Source organism: Melanostigma gelatinosum (genome assembly GCF_949748355.1).
Source record: "Melanostigma gelatinosum genome assembly, chromosome: 6".
NCBI classification, from domain to species: Eukaryota; Metazoa; Chordata; class Actinopteri; order Perciformes; family Zoarcidae; genus Melanostigma; species Melanostigma gelatinosum.
This window is the reverse complement of record NC_136639.1, coordinates 8,491,004-8,512,183: the sequence shown is the minus strand read 5'-3', so window position 1 is coordinate 8,512,183 and position 21,180 is coordinate 8,491,004. Positions and strand designations below refer to the sequence as shown.

Sequence of the window (21,180 nt, the reverse complement as noted above, 5' to 3'; positions counted from 1 at the left end):
GGGTTTAAGATGCAAAAAGGTTCCACAGCTGGAATTGAACCGGGGAGAGGGGAACATTTTTCATCTTCACCAATTCTATTATTTTGTAAAGGCTGTGATGCAGTCAGTGTAGTTTACTCAGTTTACTTGGTACTTTCAATGAGGTGATCTGAGGAGATTGAACAAAACAAACCAGAAATCTAAAAAGCCAGCGAACATCGGCAGGCATCAGAGAGGGAGAGGAGGCGTTGACAGGATGAAGAAGAGAAGGAGGAAGAGGAAGCTCAGTCAGGCTGCCAGCCAGTGTCCCCCAGGCTACATGAAACACTGATGGACTTGATAGATTGGCGAGGGCACCAGGGGGTTTGGGCTGAGCCGAGCACTGACCAAGCTCCAGTGCTGGGAGGAAAAATAAATCTAGCTGACACCAACCGAGTGAGATCAGCTCCACACGGAGCTTCAGCCAACAACTCTGGCTTATCGAGGAACAATCAAAAGTTAGATTGTCTTCGAGGATAAACATGCTGTGTGTGGTCGCTGTCATGGTGAAGAATGTCTCCGCCAGTGGGGGAAGGGGTTAGTTTGTTGGTGCATGAATAAAGAAATATGGAAGGGTGTTCATTGTTTTTGGACATTGATTGACATGAAAGATGGTTTATTATTTCAGATGTGCCTCAGGAAGGACTTGATGCATTGAATACAAACTGCACAGGAAAGTGTCAATCTCAGGAACTTCATTTATGGTTCACAGAGACAGGAATATCAAACGAGTGTAGAATCTTTCTTTCACTGCAAATATTCATGTATAGCGTAGCACGTCCAATATGTATGGTTACATATATAAAGACAAAACCACGAATCACCGGTCACTGAGGGTGTCTAGCCTGAACCCAAGGTGTTATTTGGTACGGTTTTTAATCAGCCAAAGTAAATGTTGTCTCTGGAGCCCCCGGGGGTGCAGTGAAGGAGGATAGGGGAGGATGGGAGGGTGCAGGCAGTGATAGCGATGTGCCCCCTTCCATTGGCCAATCGTGGTGAGATAGAGACAATGTTAAATCTCCTGATGGAATCACCACAGCGCCACAGTTATGCTTCATACACGCAGCGAGCCAACTCCATCATCCGTCCTCCCAAATTAATTATAATGGAGGAAATGGCCAATGGCTGATGGAGATTGATTCAAAAGAAACACGAGTGGTAATCAATATGGTTCGCTGTGCAGCCGAGCAACATAAGACTCCCCGCACCACCCGCTGCTTACCCCAGGCTAAAGTTGAGGGCCATCATGCTGCCTGTACGTAATTTATGATAAAGGTGTCACTCTCAGAACGATATGCCACAGCTGAGGGAGCAAGGCTCATAAGGGAAATACGAGCTTTTTGTCCTCATAATGAAAAAAAGAAGATGCTTGCGCTGTTAAATTTCAGTTTTGTTCATGTGATGATGGATTGATCCAAGGTATCCCATAAATTGTTGGAACTGAGGGATGCATTTAAAGTGGCTTTGAATGACAAATGATACGGATGAAATGTTCTCAGTTTTCATGAAAAACTGAATTTATGTAACCGAATAGATTGACAAAGTGGGAAATACTCCAATTTGCTTTCTTACCAAGAGTTAGATGAGAATAATGATAACAACGCCATTTCATCTTCACTCTACAGATTAACGAGACAAAAGATCCAGTGAGATGACCCCAATGTGTCTACAGTATAACCTCAGCAGCACAGACTGGCTCCTGATCTAAGATGTTCTTATTTCTTGTGAATTGCACATGGAAGGAGGCTTGTAGGCCAGCATGGACGTCTATAGATAACCAGGGCAGCTCAGCGGCAACAGAAACCGATGATCAATAATGAATTTGTGGCAGGTCATAGCTCAAGATCAGGGTAGTGCGGGGTGAAGCACACTTTTCTGTATCCACGTGGGGTGCACACAAATACTCGTCTTTTCACAGTCAAAGTCAAGAAAGGGATGTTGATATGCCCGAGCTCTGCGAGGTCAACCACTCCTGTTGTTTCCAGCCACAGACAAGCCATGACAGCAGCCTGGTATCAATATCAGTAGATGATAAGTGAAAGGAGGGGGTTGAAAATATTCTTGATTTTGTTGTCAGAAATCATTTGTATGTTATGTATCGTGTGGTAGAGAGGAGAGAACCATCCGCAATGAGCATTTCAGTCATGGACTTTGTCATTTCGCCAACGAGAGCTGAATAGTATACATACTGACAGTCGTCTCAGACAGCTTCTGCCTACCAGGCTCCACTAGATCTGCACACTGAACGCGTTCTCCTTTATTTATTCATTCATTTCCACGTGGCCAAGTGCTGTCACTTTGATGAATGGGAGCTGGAACTGGCCAATTGTTTTCACTCGAAGGGACAAGTCTCACAAGCTCTGAACTTAAACGTCGTACTTGTCAGAGAAGCTCTGCCATTCCCCTGCTTTTTAGAGGCCCACGTAGCGCTGTCATCGTTCTCACACGTACACAGACACAAGCCATCACCTAAAGCCCCGGGGCTTTTCTTATTCGAATCTACCTGAGGAAAAAGGGGCTGTTCGCTTGAATTTCATCTCCATAGCTCAGAATGCTTTACGCCAGGTGGATATTATGGAGTCGACTCAGGTTTTTTCAGGTGGGTGGTGAGGCCGTAACCTTGGTGAATGTGTGGACACGGTGTGATGAGGCCTTGGCGCTGTTGCGGCTGTCTTGCCTTTTGACAGCCGAGAGAGCTATAACTGAAACTGGTTTAAATGAGTGAAGCTCATTTGGTCACAGTCAGACACATTTTTCATATTAAGTGCTTTTTAAGCAAAGTATTGAAAGAAGTTGGTACTGTTCTGAAACTTAAATACAGCTACAGTGCCCGGGGAGCATATTGGGGTTCAGTGTTTCGTTCAAGGACGCTTTGGCTCAATGCCAATGTGACCCGTAAGGCCTTGGGCCCTGAGTCCTCAGGGGCTGAAGTCACCAGGTAAATGGTTGAGTGTGAGAGGCTAAAAGAGCTTGAAATGGTACCTTTATTTTATTGTTTTCGCTGCCTGATTTGAACGTCTTCCTGTAATTTTTGCCGATCTTTGCATTTCTTTTATTTCATGTGTTTTTATGTACAATCCTAATGTAAAATACACTTGACAGTTAAATAACATAATGTTTTAAAGTACTCTTGATTTGTTTGTTTGTTTATAATATTTTGTCGTACATTTTCATATTTTCTATTTTTGTCATGCACCAAGTCAAATTCCTTGTCTGTGTACTTGGCAATGAACCATTTCTGATTGTTGTTTCAGTGTAAATTTAATATGCCAGGCTGAACAGGCTTCCCCTATTAACCCGTTGCCTAACATCACTATGAATTGTGGGTAGTTCCCTCAAGGAAAGTCATCAGAAATGCGGATTTACGGAAGGTGTGCATAATAGGCGCAAAGTTTCTGCGAGAGCCCTCAACGATTCGACAGTGGGACAGCCTTAAGCCCTCACAGACGTTACGTAACAATAAAGTTGTTTTGCTTACCACAAGTGCTGTTGGAGTTTTACCTCCTCTTCAAAACTACAAAATATTGTGAAATATACAAGCAAATACATGATAGAAATGTATATAACTGAACATTAACTATGATCTAATGCTCTCCTCTCACTTTGGATTGTTGGTCAATTTGATGCCGCTTTATTCGACTGACCAGTCTGAGATTCATCTTAAACATATTTTATTCTGTATATCACATAAAGTCAGACTATGTAACAGAACTGCAGTCATTCGAATGAATACATCACAATTGTCCGAAGTGGAAGAAGGAGCAGAGATCAGAGTTTGAAGAGTGACTTGAAATGAAAGTTCAGTTTATATCTGAATGAATTATCTCTGTGAAGTCACTGCTGGTGTTGCATTCACTGATGACAGTTACAATAATCACTTACTCGACTATGTTCACGTGTAATATTAATGTACAGAAAGGAACCATAGATGGAATAATTTACTTTTGACCTTCTTCAGTACATCTATGATGCAGGCCAATAATTGCCTCTGAAAACTCTGACTGAACAAACATTCATTAAAGCTGTTGAGAAAACCCAACATAAACTATACTTGAGCTCATTAAATCTCAACAAACATGAGCGTTAAACTTTTAATTTCTGAGTAATTATAACATTCAACTGGATATGAGCTGAAGTGCAAACACACTAGCTGAACATGTCTTTTTAAAAGCAGATGAGGAGAATCAGCAGCCTGTCACAGATGACAGATGACAGGTGACAGAAAACTTTCATGCTCTCTGCAGCGAAGATAGACGTTTTTATGTGACGAGCTTCATGTTTGCTATCAGTGTCTCCAGGTTGCATGAATTCGGGCTTTTTAGTCTTAGATGATTTCTTTTTACTTTTACACCATGACGGCAACTTGCTACACCAGATTGTTTGCATTTCACACAACTGTAAATGTAACTTTTATTTTGATACAATGTGTCAATCTGTCTTGTTCCTCTTGTCACTGTTGCTACATTTAACAATTTAAAACTGAGTTTCAGTGGATAATTGGGTACCTAATATCAACCTCACAGACACTGACTACTGATATAAAATCCTGACTATCTAAAGTTGACATTATTACCACCCTGCTGTCACACCCTACTTGACTACAAAACAACAAAATTTAAAAAATCATCTATTGTGATGGTGTGAAACGTTTCAGAACTTTTTTATTTACCACAAATTTCCACCCCACTGATTCACCAAACAAACTGATTTCCTCTTCAGAGCAAGAAGTCTTATATCCACCTCATCTATATGCATGAAAAGATGTGCCACTGCGTGCATTGCATTCTCACCTGTCTCAGGCGATGGAGGAGAAGGAGAAAACAAATGATCACTCATTTTTAAGCAGTGCTTCTGTATCCATGGTGGGACCTGCAGAGTTGAGGAAACTGAATAAAGCTGTCAGTCTGGAACTACAGTTGTAATAATCTTTCTCTGGCGATGTCGATGGGTTGTCGACTTGTGTGAGTTACCCTGGCAGAATGAACAAAGTGTGCGAGATGCCCGAGGAATCCTCAGCACCATGTGAAATCCTTTTGTTGAGCGTTATCAAGTCTCACACAGACATGCATCTATCGTCTGCTCATCCCTGTGTTGTCATCTATGCTAAATGACAATGATAGGCCTTTTTTTTGTCATATAATAGGCCTGAATCATTTATGTTCGGCCCCTGAATAGTTGGCATCAGATAGGTGGCACAAAAGGGCAACCAGGACCCAGCGTGGCACACTCGTTATAGAGGAGGGCAGTGGTTGAATGAACTACATTGTGTTTTAAATTTTTTTCATTACCTTGTTTTTTCATCAATGGTATCAACAGCGAATCAATAGCGAATCTAAAAATCATTCGTAAAAAAGTAAAAGTAAATTAGTTAAGACTCACTGTACCTTTTATAATGACTGAATTAAAGTAGGACCAAAAATGTTTAACCCTTACATACTGTCCGGGTCAAATTGGACTCGTTTTGACATTTGACAGCAGTAAAAATACCCTAAACGTCATTATTTTAGCAAGTTCCACACCCGTAAAGTTTCCTACCCCTGCTTTGAATGCAGAGACTAGTTTATAATAAGCATTTTATTATGTAATGTTGTGTGTTCTAAGTGGTAAATGTTGAATTAATATTGATAATTATGATTTCTTATGATATAGCAGTGAGTACAGCGTTTAATGGTTGCAATGATTAAACATGGTTATATTATAAATTCCAACAGTTCCAGAATGTTTATGCATTTTCAAATTCAATAAAATAGATTTAAATCATTATGGCTTTAATGTTTTTATGTCTTATGTAAAACAGGACATGATAATGTGTCGTAGTAGATGTTTTTCTCCAAAAACGAACGTTGTAAAACTTAAAAAAACACACTCCCTGCTCTCTGAAACATTTATTAAGGATGAATCATTTATTAATGCGACATAGGTTGTTTAGACATTCTAAATAGATCTCGAGTTTAAAATTTGACATAGACACTTACTATGAGGGAATTCTTGGTCTGGGTCAAAATTGACCCGGACCATACTGTAAAGGCATTAAATATGAACAGTAAGGGTTAAGCCAAAATGAATCTGTTCTGTCATGTGAGAAAACTCAACTACTAGAGGATGGATTAAAAAGACAGTCCACTCATGTTCAAAATTCTCAGGTGAGCGGTCCAGTTTCAGCCCTTAGTGTTTTCAGAAATAAATCCTTTTGGTTCCTCTGGTAACAGTCAAATAAATGATCCTCTTCCAAATTATTCTTTATCCTGCAAGAGACAATATCTCTACCTGGGAGATTGAAAGGGTAATTAACTGCTGTGTGTGGCCAACATTTACTGAAGTGTTAAACATTCTAACTCCTTCACTCTCCACACTTATAAAATAATTGCAAATTATAACCTGGCTAGTACATACAATTGGACATTATGGCACAATCATTCCCCATCAACAGGGATCCTTATCTCTTGCTGCTAAACAATCAGTTACCAGCCTGTTTTCGCCAAAGAGTGCAGCTTTGGCATGTGAAAGCTGCGAGCAGAGTGCTTTATTTTAGCTATGGCATGGTCGAGGTTGACAGCCATGGGAGCTGAATGTGTTTTTTTGGTCCCACCCCATAAGAGTGGTTGTTTGGGCAATGTGCACGTCGTTGTGGGAGCCCCGGCTGCACTTTGCAGATACACAAGCCTGTGCTTTAATGCCCAGACCTATCAAAATGGCCCTGTCAGGCTGCTGTCTCCTGGGACTCGCTGCTGCAGTACAAGGGGATTAAAGCTTTTCATGAAGCATTTTCACAGTCGAAGGTGTGCGCAATAGCAGCCTGTGTGCCATTTTTCATAACAAGGGTGGATTTAACTTAGCTGGACGCTTAAAACTGGAACTGTGAGGTATGGAATTGAGCATCCAATTTGGACCAATAATTGGACGTCAAAGGGGGAGAGGTCTTGGCAGTTTTTTAACCAACAGCAAGAAAAATTAAAAAAGCACTTCCCCTCTTAGCACACTGTTCAAAATCCAGTTAATTGTGCTCACAGATAAGTGGGGTAAACTGGGCCAAATGTATTACATTTCCATGGACGGTGAAGTGAACGTTACAATGAAAACTGTTATTATTTATTTTTGCTTGAGGTGCAGCATTCAGGTTGATGCACGAGCTGGGAGTCTTGGGAGAATATCAAAAGGAACATGCGTATTCATTAAATCCTTTGATGTAAAAGGTTGCAAATTATAGTAGAGTTATAGTAGATATTTTTCCACTCATATACTTAAATTTATTCTCAGTATTATTATTATATATTTCAAAGATGAAATCCTGAAGCAGAGACCAGTCTGGAAACGAGCTGTAGCAGCTTTTTCAAATTTAGCACACAATCTGTGACAATTAACAATCCCTTTGGACCATGTGTGATAAATTGCTTGTAGGAGAGGCCCATTTGTTACAGTCTTATCTTTGAGGCTGCTGTTAAGAAGACTGAATTATCCAGCATCAGTCAGCACTTGAAATTAGTGGAAAACAAACAGATAAGATTTGAGCTATAATAGACTGGGGTACATTTGCATGAAGCCAACCCTATGAAATGCTTGGGTTTTTGGTCTCCAATCACAGTCTAATCAAAAGATTCGCATTCATCCCTAAATATTTATCTCTGAGGCATATTGTAATATTGTGGCGTGATGGGGAAAAAAATACATGAATGTAAATTAACGTTTTGCAGATTTTGGATACATACTAAAACATTCCAAAGTAAGTATTTTATGAACAATATTAATTATTACATAAATAAATAAATATATTCCTTCAAAATGTCAAACATTTCTGACTTTTAAATGTCCCTCAAAAGATGTACTGCAATACCACGTGGCTATTTAATCCCCAGTAAACTAATAAATGGTCAAACAACTGTTCACTATGTTTTTCACCCAACTACTGTAGTAATGTGGATGATGTCCGAGGTGCTGATATGTATCGTATCTGTGTGCAAACTCTGCCATCCAGTGGCTGACTGTATGAACCTCAAAAGTGACCAGATGGATTATAACAAATCCCGGAACTGAAGTGTTTGTTCCTACCCGAGATACAAAACATGGTGCACCCTTCATTGCCAGTGTTTTGGAATTTTCGTCACTCCCCGTCTTCAGCAAGTAACTATGACTCTTGTATCTTACGAAGGGCATTACATTCATGCTACACAGCATACAGAGTGTGGGTTAAATGTTGTATTCGACATTTCACAATGCTGAAGTGACAGTTTGGTGCTTGCTAGTTACAGCCTCGTTAGCTTTAGCTTGCCTTGAGATGCTAACTGACGTATTAATATGATGTCTTCCTCGGTCTTAAACTGTGATACAGCGACATTGTGTTGGTGTGTAAATTACCCGCTCAGTTAGCGATAGTAGCAAATATTGTGATGAAATGATGATTAGCGTTGGCTTTTGTGTTATCCAAACGTTAACTTTCATTCTGTAATGCTCTACTGCACATAATGTAAAGGTTCATACCCCGAAAAACACCCCGAGCCACTCTTCAGTTTGGCATACGTCTTACCCAACAAGTAGAGAAATATAAACTAATATTGTGTGATTTCTTAAAGCAAGCAATATGGGAGTATAGTTCACACCACCAGGTGGAGCATAACTATGCTTCTACTAGACTTAAATTGAACATGTAATGTCCATTTCTGGGTTATACTACATATATTTATCTGTAACTACATCATTTGTTTCAAGCTCTCCTCATTCTCCTTCCTCTGTTCACTACATCTCTATCCAGCCAATGGACTGACATCAGCCGGTGGAGATGCTGCTTAAAGATCTTCCCAGAGAGGCCCTGATGCGGCCGCTGTCCAGGAATGAGGTGGTGGGCATGTTGTTGAGGTTGACCATCTTCGGTGCAGTGACCTACTACAGCATGAAATGGGTTTTAGACGCTATGGACCCTACCTCCAAACAGAAAAGTCAAGCCAAGAAAAGGGTATATAATGAACATAAGCACATAACATAAGCCGGCCATTGTTTTACAGTATGTAAGATGTTGGAGGTAGGTATTTCCCCAGGGTCTGTTATCTTTTTGTGTCTTGAGCTGGGGGGGGGGGTGTCTCCTCTCTACAGGCAGAACAACTGATGAAGAGGATTGGTGTTGAGGGCGTTAAACTAACAGATTATGAGCTGAACATTGCATCTCAACTTGTTGATCCCCAAACAATGAAGGTAACCACAGTAGTCCTCAATCGACAATTGAGATTATCACGTGTCATGATATTTCTACCCTTTTTCATCATTACTCTACCTTCCTGCAGGTGACCTGGAGAGATATAGCAGGTCTGGATGAGGTTGTCAATGAGCTGCAAGACACAGTCATCCTGCCCTTTCAGAAAAGACACCTTCTGACTGGATCCAAACTCTTTCAGCCTCCTAAAGGTACCACAGCAGTCATTTAATCAGAACTGTAATGGTAAAATGTTACTCATAATCTTCGATGTACGTACATACTAACATTAGAGGACAAAATTGAATAAATGTCATACTAATGTACTGTGTGATGTACTAATAGATTGGAAACTGCATATAGACATCCTCCATTAATTCATCTTTCGTGCTTTTATAAAGTATTTGCACAACAAAACATTTTTTTTGTAGTAGTTCGACTTTAATTTTGAAGGATGTTAACCTGCATTAGGTCAACTGTGGAGGAATTGTATCTCTTTTTACACAATTTAATGAACGATAGGGAAGAGAGATGAGCAGTAAGAAGGGGACATTTGATACTACATGCCTCCTCACAATAAATAAAAAACATGAATAGTCTGCTGTAGATGGTCTGTTAATGCTGCCAACAGACAGTATATTCTGATCCTGAAACAAAGAGTCTCGGTTACAATTTCTGACTGCATTCTGTATCATTAATGCTAACAATTTGAGTTGAAGTGCATCGATACCAAACCAACATAAAACTACGTTTTAAGAACTACAGATATCAGAAGTTGTGATACACAACATCGTTTTGTGTCTTCTCTTTCTCATTATTGTTAGAAAGCCAACCGGTGCACTATGCCTCCATCTGTGTACGCAAAAATACATCAGGCGAGAGTTGTACACTTGGCAGCCTGAAAGCAGACGATCACTTGGAGGAACACTTTACTTTCTCTAAAGTTTTTTTTTTTTTTTACTGTTTGGCACAAAACGTTATACAGAGCTCGAGTCAACCTCCCAAATTAGCTATCATGGGAATCCAGTCTCCAGCCTTTATTTATATCATGTACTTTTTTAAAAAGTATGCAGCAAGGCAGGCCAGATTCTCCATCCGTACGTGTGTTAGAACAGACCGAGTTACGCAAAATATCTCCAACAGTTGGCAGTAATAGGCCTATGGACACAGAAACAGTCATTCCTAATTTGTGTTTATGTTTTATCCTTGCAGGTGTTTTATTGTTTGGTCCTCCGGGATGTGGGAAGACCATGATCGCCAAGGCAACAGCCAAAGCCTCAGGCTGCAAGTTCATTAACCTGCAGGCCTCCACGCTGACCGACATGTGGTACGGCGAGTCACAGAAGCTGACTGCAGCCGTCTTCTCACTGGCAAAAAAAATCCAGCCCTGCATCATCTTCATTGATGAGATTGGTATGTTTATATACTCTATTAGTTTAATAGACTGTTAGATGTGATTTATCTTTAACGCTCCTCTTTCAAGAAGAGATTATTTCAAAAAGCTGACATTGATATTGTTATGATGATGTTTTTAATACAAAGAATTTGAGGGTTTCCTTCAGAATTTGATTCGTCCTTGTTTTTGCTCCGTGCTCCTTGTCTCTGGTGTGTCAAGAGTCATTTCTGAGGAACCGTTCCAGCCTGGACCATGAGGCCACAGCCATGATGAAGGCCCAGTTCATGAGCCTGTGGGACGGCCTGGATACTTCCTCAACCACCCAGGTAACACAACCATAGCCCCCCCCCCCCCTGTACTGCAATGTACATACCAGATTAGGGTACACTGGTATGTACTGGGTAGGATTTCTCTTGTCCCCTGTCATTGGAAAAGTATTTTAAAATATGTGCCTGACCTTTCATGCAGGACATGGTGCCTGTTGCACACAGTGCTTGTGCTGCAGGTGGGTTTGTCAGCATAATGTATTCATGTTGATGTACTTGTGATTTTAGGTGATGGTGATGGGAGCTACAAACAGGCCACAGGATGTGGATCCAGCCATTTTGCGCAGGATGCCCGCCACTTTTCATGTTGGCCTGCCAGTAAGACGCGTGCACATACACCCACACAAACAGTTGTCTTCTATGTAATGCATCTAGATACATTCATACAGTGTGTAATAAGTTGGTATATTGTGACTTTGTTCCTTTCCTAAATCTACCTACATTTGTATTTTTTTAATTTACGAGGGAAATGTTTAAATATAGATGAATAGAAAAACAGAAACGCTCATTTTCTCTAGGCCCCACTGTACCACAATGTCTGTAACATCATCAGCTGATCAGCTCTATTTACTGTAGTGATTGAAATGGTGTGTTTTACTGAGTGCTCTGCGCTACACATGCAGTAAAGGAGCTCAGCTTAAACTGAGCCGAACTGTGTGTCTCAGATTGATTCATGGCTGCTGGTCTTTTAACGAGTGATTAGTTGCACAGGAACTTTCGTTACTATTCATTGGTGGCACATCAACATGCTTTGAAGAGCCACTGTCTTTCTGTCTTTGCAGAATACAAGACAAAGACAGGACATCCTGAGGCTGATTTTAGCAGGAGAAAACGTAAGTTGTGATTTCTTTTCATCCGAGTCAGTCATGAAAGAAATGATTTCCTTCAAAGCTCTCTTTTGTCATTTGCAGAGATCATTTCACACCTGTGTGTTTTTGCTGTCAAATGACAATAAAGTAGATCAGATCACCCATGAATACAGCCAAAGAACAGAGACGGCTAACAGATTAATTCGACATACCGGTAATTGTCTCACATTGCTGTCCTGCCTTTCTGCTCAGCTGAGCAATGCCATTAATCTGAAGGAGATTGCGGAGAAGACAGGGGGCTACTCCGGCAGCGACCTCCGCGAGCTTTGCCGCGATGCTGCCATGTACCGGTTCCGGGACTATGTCCGCAAGGAGCAAATGAGACAGATCGCTCAGCAACTACAGGACTCACAGGAGGAAGAAAGGTATGACTCAGATATTCAAACACCTTCAAGATCTCATAGCAGTACCTGCCCCAGGTGAGGCCTGCGTTGATCGACTTCATACGTACTGTGTGTTATTGCATTGAAAGGTATCAGAGGTGGATCTGGTTGATTTCAAAAGCATCACACATTTCATAAGATGCTGAATATCTGATCTGTGTAACCCATGCTTCAGCTGTTGCTAAGCGACTATTGAAACCCTCTCAGAGCAAGGCACTATAACTAGAAGAAGAAATATTTTAATCTTTTTATTCTCGGCACTCTTAACACTTAAAGATGTCAGCCTGTTGTTTGCTTGTTTAAGGCCCAGCAGCAGGTTTATGAAAACAAAAGAGAACTGATGACGCACATAAGATTTAAGTTCAGTATGTAGATGTCCTGGAAACCAGTGTACGATACTGTTTAGTGTGTTTCTGTGTCTGACCTCGTGTCTGCTTTGCTCCAGACCTGTGGACGAGGAGCGACTGCGGCCGGTCACCCAGCTGGACCTCCTTTTCGGCCTAGACAAGATGAAGGAATCCAAGCAGGCCACAGCCTACATGTTACCCACTGTGTCAGAGGTACCACTGGACTAAACACCAACACTGCACCGCGATGGGAAATATTTTTCTTCTAGCTTTTTGTTTCAACTCAACAAGCAGAGGCACCACCAACATGTCAGGGGTTGCAGCTGGAAAAGCCAGAAATCAGCCATACTTTTCTTTATGCAGTGTTTGTTCTGAGCATGCTCACTGTCAGCACAACCCTGCCACAAGTGCACAGCTGCAATACTTTCGGAAATCTAATGTCTCCTACTGGTCACTGTGAATGCATTGTCTGTAAACGTTATGAATCCATCTGAAGTTACTGCTAGTAATCCTACAAACTACTCTTCTACACCACTGTAAGGTTCCATATACCGACCCACCACTGACTTACACGTGATCATGAGCAAAGGGGCTTAAGCTCCATGACTCATGAGTCTGGACTCTCGACCAGTAATCTCGTGATGTTTGCTGCTTGATTTTAAATCGACTCCTCCTGAGTTACCGCTCCCAAGGAGTACAAAATACCCCAAAAAATGTCTTGTTTTTAGTTGTGAAGTGAGCACTGCTGTATATGCTGTGAAGTCACAATAAGTCTGACAATGAAGAGGAAGACACCTTGACTTCGTCCATCATGTCGTCCAGAGAGCTCAGTGAAACACCTCATTTCACTGGTCCTTCTTTACGTTACATTTGGGCAGAATTATTTCATTTTTAGATTCAATAAAAATTCAAGTAATAAGTACTTGCAGCAAAGCTGCCTTTCTCAGAGCTCTCAGTTAGTACGTGTAAACATAAGCAGATAACAAAACACGCATTCAGGAAACAGCCAAGTCGAGATGAGGTCACCACTGTAATAGAAACCACAGCTATAGTCACCTGAGCCATACTACAGATGGCTGTATTACCTGATTTACACCTCAGCTATTAGCAGATGTACATCATAAGAATTGTGTGCATGATTAAGAATGTGGGAGCAAAATGCTGAAGTTATCCAATCATTGGTCTTCAGTGCATTGAGTGCTGCTTTGTAATGCAAAGTATTTTGCACATATTTCTTCCACCCAACACAACAATGGCAGTTACTTCTTAATTTACAAATCTTTCCGGTGTTTTTCAAAAAGGGTTATTTTAGTGTTTTATTAATTGTCCCATGAATATTATTCGTGAGTGTCCATTGTTTCACTTTGAATGTTTGTTCCGTACATCGATCGATGTCTGTCGCCACAACACACATCAGGGCTGTTCTGTGTCAGTTACTTTTATTCTCACTTTAAGGAGAGTATGGCTTTCAAATTCAAATACGTTCATTCAGCTGTCAGTCTGCAGTTGTTGTGACCTGCTTTTCTGACTCCCTCTGTATAAAAAGCCTCATTACTCACCACATGGTCACAGCATGTGTTTGGTGGGTCTCATACAGACCTTTCTCCCACTCGGGTCTGAGCGAGCAAAGCGGTCATTTCACCATGACCACGTGGTGGCACTGCAGCTTCACAGTCCTGCTGCGGAGGCAGGTGTAGCATCCTGAGAAATGGACTGCTCACATGAAGAGCACTTTTCCAGCATTGAGGTGAGATAATGAAATAAGACGACCCTGCATACTGGATTGTTTCTCCCTCATTGGTTCATTCAGTGATATTCAGTGGGCATCCGTTGCTCTCCATTACAGTAAGTCTGCTGACAGTTAAGTTTCACAATGTCTCCATGTAAACCAGTCATCGTGTCGCTGCAGCTTACAGGTTCCCTTTCTTTGAGGCGGCTAACACATTTCCTCAATGCAATATGACTTATCAGGTCATTTGATTATCAGTTACTGTTAATTACTCTGTCAAATATGTGTATGTGTTGAATATGATATGTAAACCATGTACTGTAAAGTGTATTTATTAAATTACACCGAAGAAAATATTTCTTTTTTTTGCTGAACCAACATTTTACCTTGCTTATTTCAGCGTTTGTATTTGTCCTTTCCTTGTTTTAGTGTATTGAATATAATAGATCTTATTATAAAAGATCAAGTTCAACATGTATAGATTTCAAACAACATATGTTATTACATCCAAACCTATTAATTATACATTGATTTTGTTTATTGGCCTACGTACCGCAATGGTTATTTTACCAATAAGTTTCTGACCAAGTGAGTAAGTGTTCGGTCAACTTTTAGGACTCAAAAAGTGTAACTGGGAGGCTGCTACTTTATTGGGATTCTCAATCATCATAAACTGTTTGTAAATTCTGCTGCTGTGCAGTCAGAGTCGGTACCCTTCAGGCATGCATTAATAAGCCATTGTTTGCCATAAGCAAGCACTTACTCTTTCCACTATGTTGCTGTTTGCTCCAGCTCCACTGCTGGTACCTAACAAAAGCCTTGCATGTCTAATAAGTCCACTTTTCAGAACTTGCTGACAGCCAAACGGCTTAAAATGACTTTTTAATGGATGTCTGGCAAAGTGCACTAAGGTCATGAAATCTGAATTACCCACTTGTATGGGCTCTGAAGAATCACGTCAAAAGATATTTTCTTTTTCTTTTAAATATTCAGGATTTTAGGTTTTCATGTGACAGCAGCTATTCTAATAAATAAGATATTCATGTTAATAACATTTTTGTGGGAAATGTGATACATCCTTGACAACTGTTCAAAGTTATTGGAAGGGTCTAAGAATTCGTTTTTTTATTTCATGCAGGAAACCTTTAAAATGAGGTTACCATATGTTGAGGGAAATATACCTGTTGTTTTCTCATTTATTTTGGCCATCTATAAAACATTAATATATGTGCAAAGTAGACCTTATTAAAGAGTGAAACCATTGCTGTATTTTATGTATGCAGAAAGGGGTTTATTTTGGGATACACTCCTGTTTTGTGACAATACCTCTGCATTCACACCAGGGGAATACTCAGTATGACTATGATGATGACTAATCTATTCCACCTCTGTGGGCGGGAAGGCAGTATGTGTTGTGAAGGTGTGGCAGTGGGTGAAGTACACCCAAGAAAGTCTAATTTCTAAACATGATGCATCATTTGATTGTCCTTGTCCTTTTTAAGCAAAAAGTCACTCCAGGCAGGTGACCTGGTGTATCGTTAAGAAGGAGTTATCTGATCAGTGCTGCTATGTGGCTGCCTGAAGTGTGGACCGACGGTACGGTGATGTTTACAGTTCGGTCTTTAATGAGGCAAAGTCTGAAGTGTTTTCCTCCAACTAAGTTCTGCCAGGACGCATGTCTGATCTTTGACTCGGACTCATTGATTAGTTATTCGTAAAGCTATTGATGAGTTATTCATGAAGAGGGAGTCAAAGTGAAAGTCTCCATTTCAGCTCATTTCAATTAGAGGACAGCTCCCAGTCGATAAACATGTTGGAAGCAGCTCTCCCATGCAGCAACAGCTGGCTGGAGATGTCTCAGACACCAGATAGATTCATGTTTGTCTGGCCACGGTCTGTCAGCACAGCAGCTCTCAGCGGCGGTCCGATGGTCTTAACCTTTTTTTCCATCCGATAGGAGTGGTGGAGAGAGTGTATAATGGCCCCGCTCTGATCTGTGACAGTCCTCTGAAAGCTTCACTGCCAGCGGGCGCGATCGAGCGAGGCCAGAGAAATCAGCGGCAGCTGTTATCACCGTCACGTGTCTCAGCAGGATATCCTGTGGCCTGCTGAGGCTCAAAGTTGTGTTGCTGGAGTAACTCACAAAGCCATATTGCACTCATGTATGATGGGCCGAGCAGCTCGATACTTAACTCTAACGAAGGTCTATCGTGCGTCTTTCCTGTCAAGCATTCCGATGCTGGTCTTGAAATGCTGCACGTACACATCGTACACATCGTAGAAACCAAGAGAATGCAGAGTATACTGTGTATGAATTTATTTGTGCCTACTTGTAAATAGACTCATGAAGCACTTTAAAGACAAAAAGTTTCATACAGTATCTTCAATTTAAAGTAAATCGTGTCTTTTAAAGAAATTGTTTTACATTTTGGAAACTGTATTTTCACTTTTATTCAGAAGCTAAGCAGCTTAATTTAACTTGGCTTTAACCAATATGTTTATTAGGACAAGTGAGAATGTGAAAAATACAACAACAACAAAAAGAGAATCGTTAAAGTTGTTAGTGACTGTTTTGCAGATTATATTATAAAAATATATGGTTGAAGAATGCAGTCTGTCACAATTACTGCATTGCATTACCCTGGTGAATCATCCATGCGTGTGTCTGGGTGCTGTTTCTCACCCTGTAGTAGAGATGCTGTCCAACCTTTTTTTTTTTTTCCCCCTCTTGAGAGCTCATTTGACAAAATGAAAGTGGCCACGAGCTACTCATAGCACCAAGTTGTACATCACCAACAGCATACATAATGTTGGTCCTTTAATGTTACAGCCGCTGCATACATCGCCTCTAATACAATCGTATCCCGCCATCGGCGAAGCTTCTGTTGCTGCGTTGGCCTCCTTTGTCAGTGTGTTAAACAGAGACTATTGTCTTTTGAGCGCTCCTTTACCTTCTCTGTTCGTAGACGGCTATACCAGCCGGGAAGTCCCATGAAAAGCTGCTGTGGACTTGAAGGTAAAAGAGTCACCCTCCCTTAACCAGGATGCTGTAAATTAGTGGCACCAAATGGACCAATTCATGTGTTGACATCACTTTCAGTCTTTACAGATCAACTGAGCTTTGTTTAAGTATTGGAGACTTTATGGCCCACAGAGTTTTATTGAAGACCCAGAGAGAAGCCTCAGTGACAAATACACCCCCTGTGTGTGTCTATGAGACAGGCATGTAGTAAAAACCCCATGCGGTGATTGTTACAAGGCATATAAAAACATTCATGTGGACACAGGAGGCCATACATCTTTGTTTTGGGCACATATGACATATCTACAGTGTATGATCAGTAAAACTCTTGCGGGTACCTAGCAAGATAAGATAAGATAATCCTTTATTAGTCCCACAGTGGGGACATTTACAGGATTACAGCAGCACAGTGGATAGTGCAAACCAGAGACATAGTAGAAAAACAATGTATCAAAACAATTATAAATAAGTAGTAAACAGTAAGGAATATTAACTAAGTAAAAAAGTAAAAATCCACAATCACTAAAATATAGATAAAACTAAAAGAATATGATATATACAGACAGAATAATTGTTGTATTGCACAATGTATTCAATTCAATAGCAAGTAGTTAAATCTAGTATTGTGTAAGCATTCATTCATTTGACATTATCCTTATGATGCATGTAAAGTTCAACAGAATAAACTTTATGCTCCATATCCCATGTTATTACAGCTATGGAGTTGATACTGATAATGGCTCTGACTTAATGTTTACTCAGGCTGCAGGCAATGTCATAGGCTCCCAGTATTAATGATGCATGATGGGACCGCGGCAGGAATGACCTGCCAACCCCCCTCCGAGTTTGTTGTCTGTTGTCTACCTAGCTGCAGAGATGTTGAGTTATCCACCACGTCTGTGCCCCGGATAGACAAGCCATGGCGCAAAGGTTAACGACTTGAATTCCATTACTGCAGCGAGTGTTCAGTTAAAGTAATTAACTTGGATTTCTCTTGTTGTGACGTGTCACAACTTTTGCTTTAATGGAACATGTGGCAATATTAACGGGTAAAGTGTGTTAAAAGGTATCCTACAGATCTGAGTTTAAATACTTTTAAATAAAAAGTTCACACTGCGAGCCATAGTACTCAACTCTGATATACTGTTTGATTTGTTTTGTTTGGATGTTCACATCGTCTTTTAAATGTTGCTAATATCAATTGGTTCACTTATTTAGTTCTGTATAATAAATAGAGACTAAAAATGAAGTCAGGAAACTGAACCTGCCTTGTGCTGTTGCTTTCAAGCATGCTGGGTTAGTAGCCACACCCCTATCAGAGATGGTACTGCAGGTTCGGACAACTGATGAACACCATGTGTAACATCACTGATTGGGGTGTGGCCACAAATACAACATGGTTATTCGTTTCAACCCAACAGATTTCTGCCCTGTGTGATTTGAGTGTTGATTTAGCCGTGAATGGAATTGTTGGCTTCCAGGAAGTGAGCTATGATTGTGCATGAGTAAAGCCAATGGTACAGATTTGGTTCAATGTTGAATATTTTTTTCTATCTTTCTTTTTTAGCATACAGGAGTCTTAAGCAACAAGTACCATTCTCTTGACTTCAGCTTTTTTTGAATCCTCCTTTTCTCTCACCTCTGCTGCCTCACACCGAACTAGGTGATGGAAGGCCAGGTCGGAGAGGAGGCTGCTCCATTAGCAGATGTAATTGGAGTGTCTGATGGCTGCAGCACACCAGATGAAAGGTAATCAGCTGGTGTGTGGCTGTCGGAGTAGGTGTTAAGAGAAGGGTCAGCTCTTACGACTTCACGACGCTGTTGTTGAGTATCTCTCCTTGGACAGAGAGCGCTCCAAAATCCGAAGCACATCTCGTCTTTTCTAGAGCAAAAAAGTTAAGGAAGTAGCGTGTGTCACTCAAGGATGAACTGTGACACTGCAGTTACGGCCTCATATGTATTTATTGCGTATACATGCAAAAATGCCTATATCATAAAATTCATGCCAAAATGTTGCAGAATCAGGTGTTCAATCTGTAAAATATGTAAACACTTGTGTTGAACATGTGCCATCACAGGACACATCTTCATCAATCAATCAAGGATCATCATCTTTCTACATACAACTACATACATCCATGAAAAGTAGTGACAAAAAAAATGGCAACAGGCTTTGGATGAGATCGAGTTGACTTCCAGAAAAACGATTGAAATTGGCACGTTCGTAGCCATATCGACTCCCGACCCTTGTCAACTGAAAACGACGTTGGTGGGACGTACATGACACACGCTTGGTTTGGGGGAAAACTAAAAAAAATGTTTGAATGCCAGAAACATATTTCGATGTAAAATATATCAAACGCTAACTGCCCACTGTATGGACGTCTGAAGGTGAGACTTTACATGCAATAGCTAGAGAGCCAGCAGGCTTGTCATCCCTTGAGTGGAATTTGTTATATTGCTGCCATGAGTTATGAGTTGTAAATTCACATGTGTGTTTTTCATTCATCATTCTTTCTAAAAACCGCCCTAGCCAATGCTTCTGTAATTCACCATTGTTCTAGATCTGGGAAGTAAACAAAGTCATCTTTCAAACTCCTCCAGATCAAACCTGCAAAGTGAAATTGACAGATTTCAACATTTTAAACACTTACATCCGAGCCATTGATGCTGCATCATGAGCTACAGACAAAATCATGATTAGTCTTAGGCATTTAATGTAAAGCCATGTTTTAGAGTTTCTTTAATCTCTCAATTCATTGCAGGTTTTGGCAGATTATGCTCTTGATAGATTTGAATTAACTCCTGCTCTGCTGACATCGAGGTGCTTTCATTGTAAGCCACAGAATAAGATCAGCCAATAATTTGAGCTGACTGTGTGTTCCCCAAATTTCGAAATAAGAATGCAAGAGGTATCAAAGGCAATACCATCCAAAATGAGTCTTAATAACATTGCATCAACCTGGATGATAGTTATAATCTGTGCACAAAGAATAGGCTCTCGGTCACCTTATCTCCATAACTGATTACACATGTAAGTAAGTAAGTAAATTGGTTGCTGACAACATGCAAGTGTATGTGTCTAATGAAGGCAATATTTCCTCTTAATGTCCAAACAAGTCAGAGATACAATACTGGTCCATGAAATCTGACATATTGCATGTTTTTTGATGAATGAATGTTAATTTACAACTTTCTTTAGTTGTGTTTTTTTTGACAAATAAGCTACTTTCTAAATGGAGCACAATAACACAGATGCTCACGCCACACTGAAAGAGGTCTAATGACACCGTTGCTGTCACATATTGAATGTTTTCTTCCTTCCTTACTTCCTTCCCTTTTTCTCACGGTACAGAAAGAAACGTTAGAATAAGCACCAAAGCATCCGATCAAGATACCGGACATCCTCTGCCAGACCTCAGTGACACACGCATTCCCATATTCCAGAGCAGTGCAGCCAGTTATGCAAATAAAGCCAAGGACAAAAACACAACACCCACTGAGGAGAGCAGAGATGGGATAATGATCACTAATTAATCATGCACTGGGGTCATGCGGCTCATCTCTTCACCACCGACAGGAGCGGGAGGGAATGACTCACTTCCCGCTGAAGGCTCCACATAGGAGGCAGCTGAATGAAGTGAGACATCGGTATCTCAGGAAGCCTTTTATTAGTCTCAGTCAATGATGCAAATGTGTGAGCTGCTCTGGGAAAAAGGGTTATTTATGCATGTCTAATTATATATTATTAACACACATGTATATTTGACAGAATGAGATAGATTGTCTTATGATATGTGATCCTGCAATTTCATGTGATCTCGTGACATCGCGAGAATCCAGCTCCCGTGCAAGGGAACTCAGATAGTATATTTGCCTAAAACAAATGTTCCCACAAATTCCAAAATT

The 21,180-nt window shown here is 40.6% G+C and overlaps 1 protein-coding gene across 1 annotated transcript; it reads left to right on the top strand.

Annotated features, from left to right (window-relative positions):
- Nucleotides 1–8,086: 8,086 nt before the first annotated feature.
- Nucleotides 8,087–14,588, top strand: atad1a (ATPase family AAA domain containing 1a). Its single transcript, XM_079269856.1, has 10 exons — nt 8,087–8,136; nt 8,765–8,965; nt 9,103–9,201; nt 9,291–9,411; nt 10,412–10,612; nt 10,815–10,921; nt 11,150–11,239; nt 11,704–11,754; nt 11,983–12,155; nt 12,619–14,588. The coding sequence occupies exons 2-10, from the start codon at nt 8,792–8,794 to the stop codon at nt 12,746–12,748; spliced, it is 1,146 nt and encodes a 381-aa protein (XP_079125982.1). The 5' UTR covers nt 8,087–8,136; nt 8,765–8,791; the 3' UTR covers nt 12,749–14,588.
- Nucleotides 14,589–21,180: the final 6,592 nt, after the last annotated feature.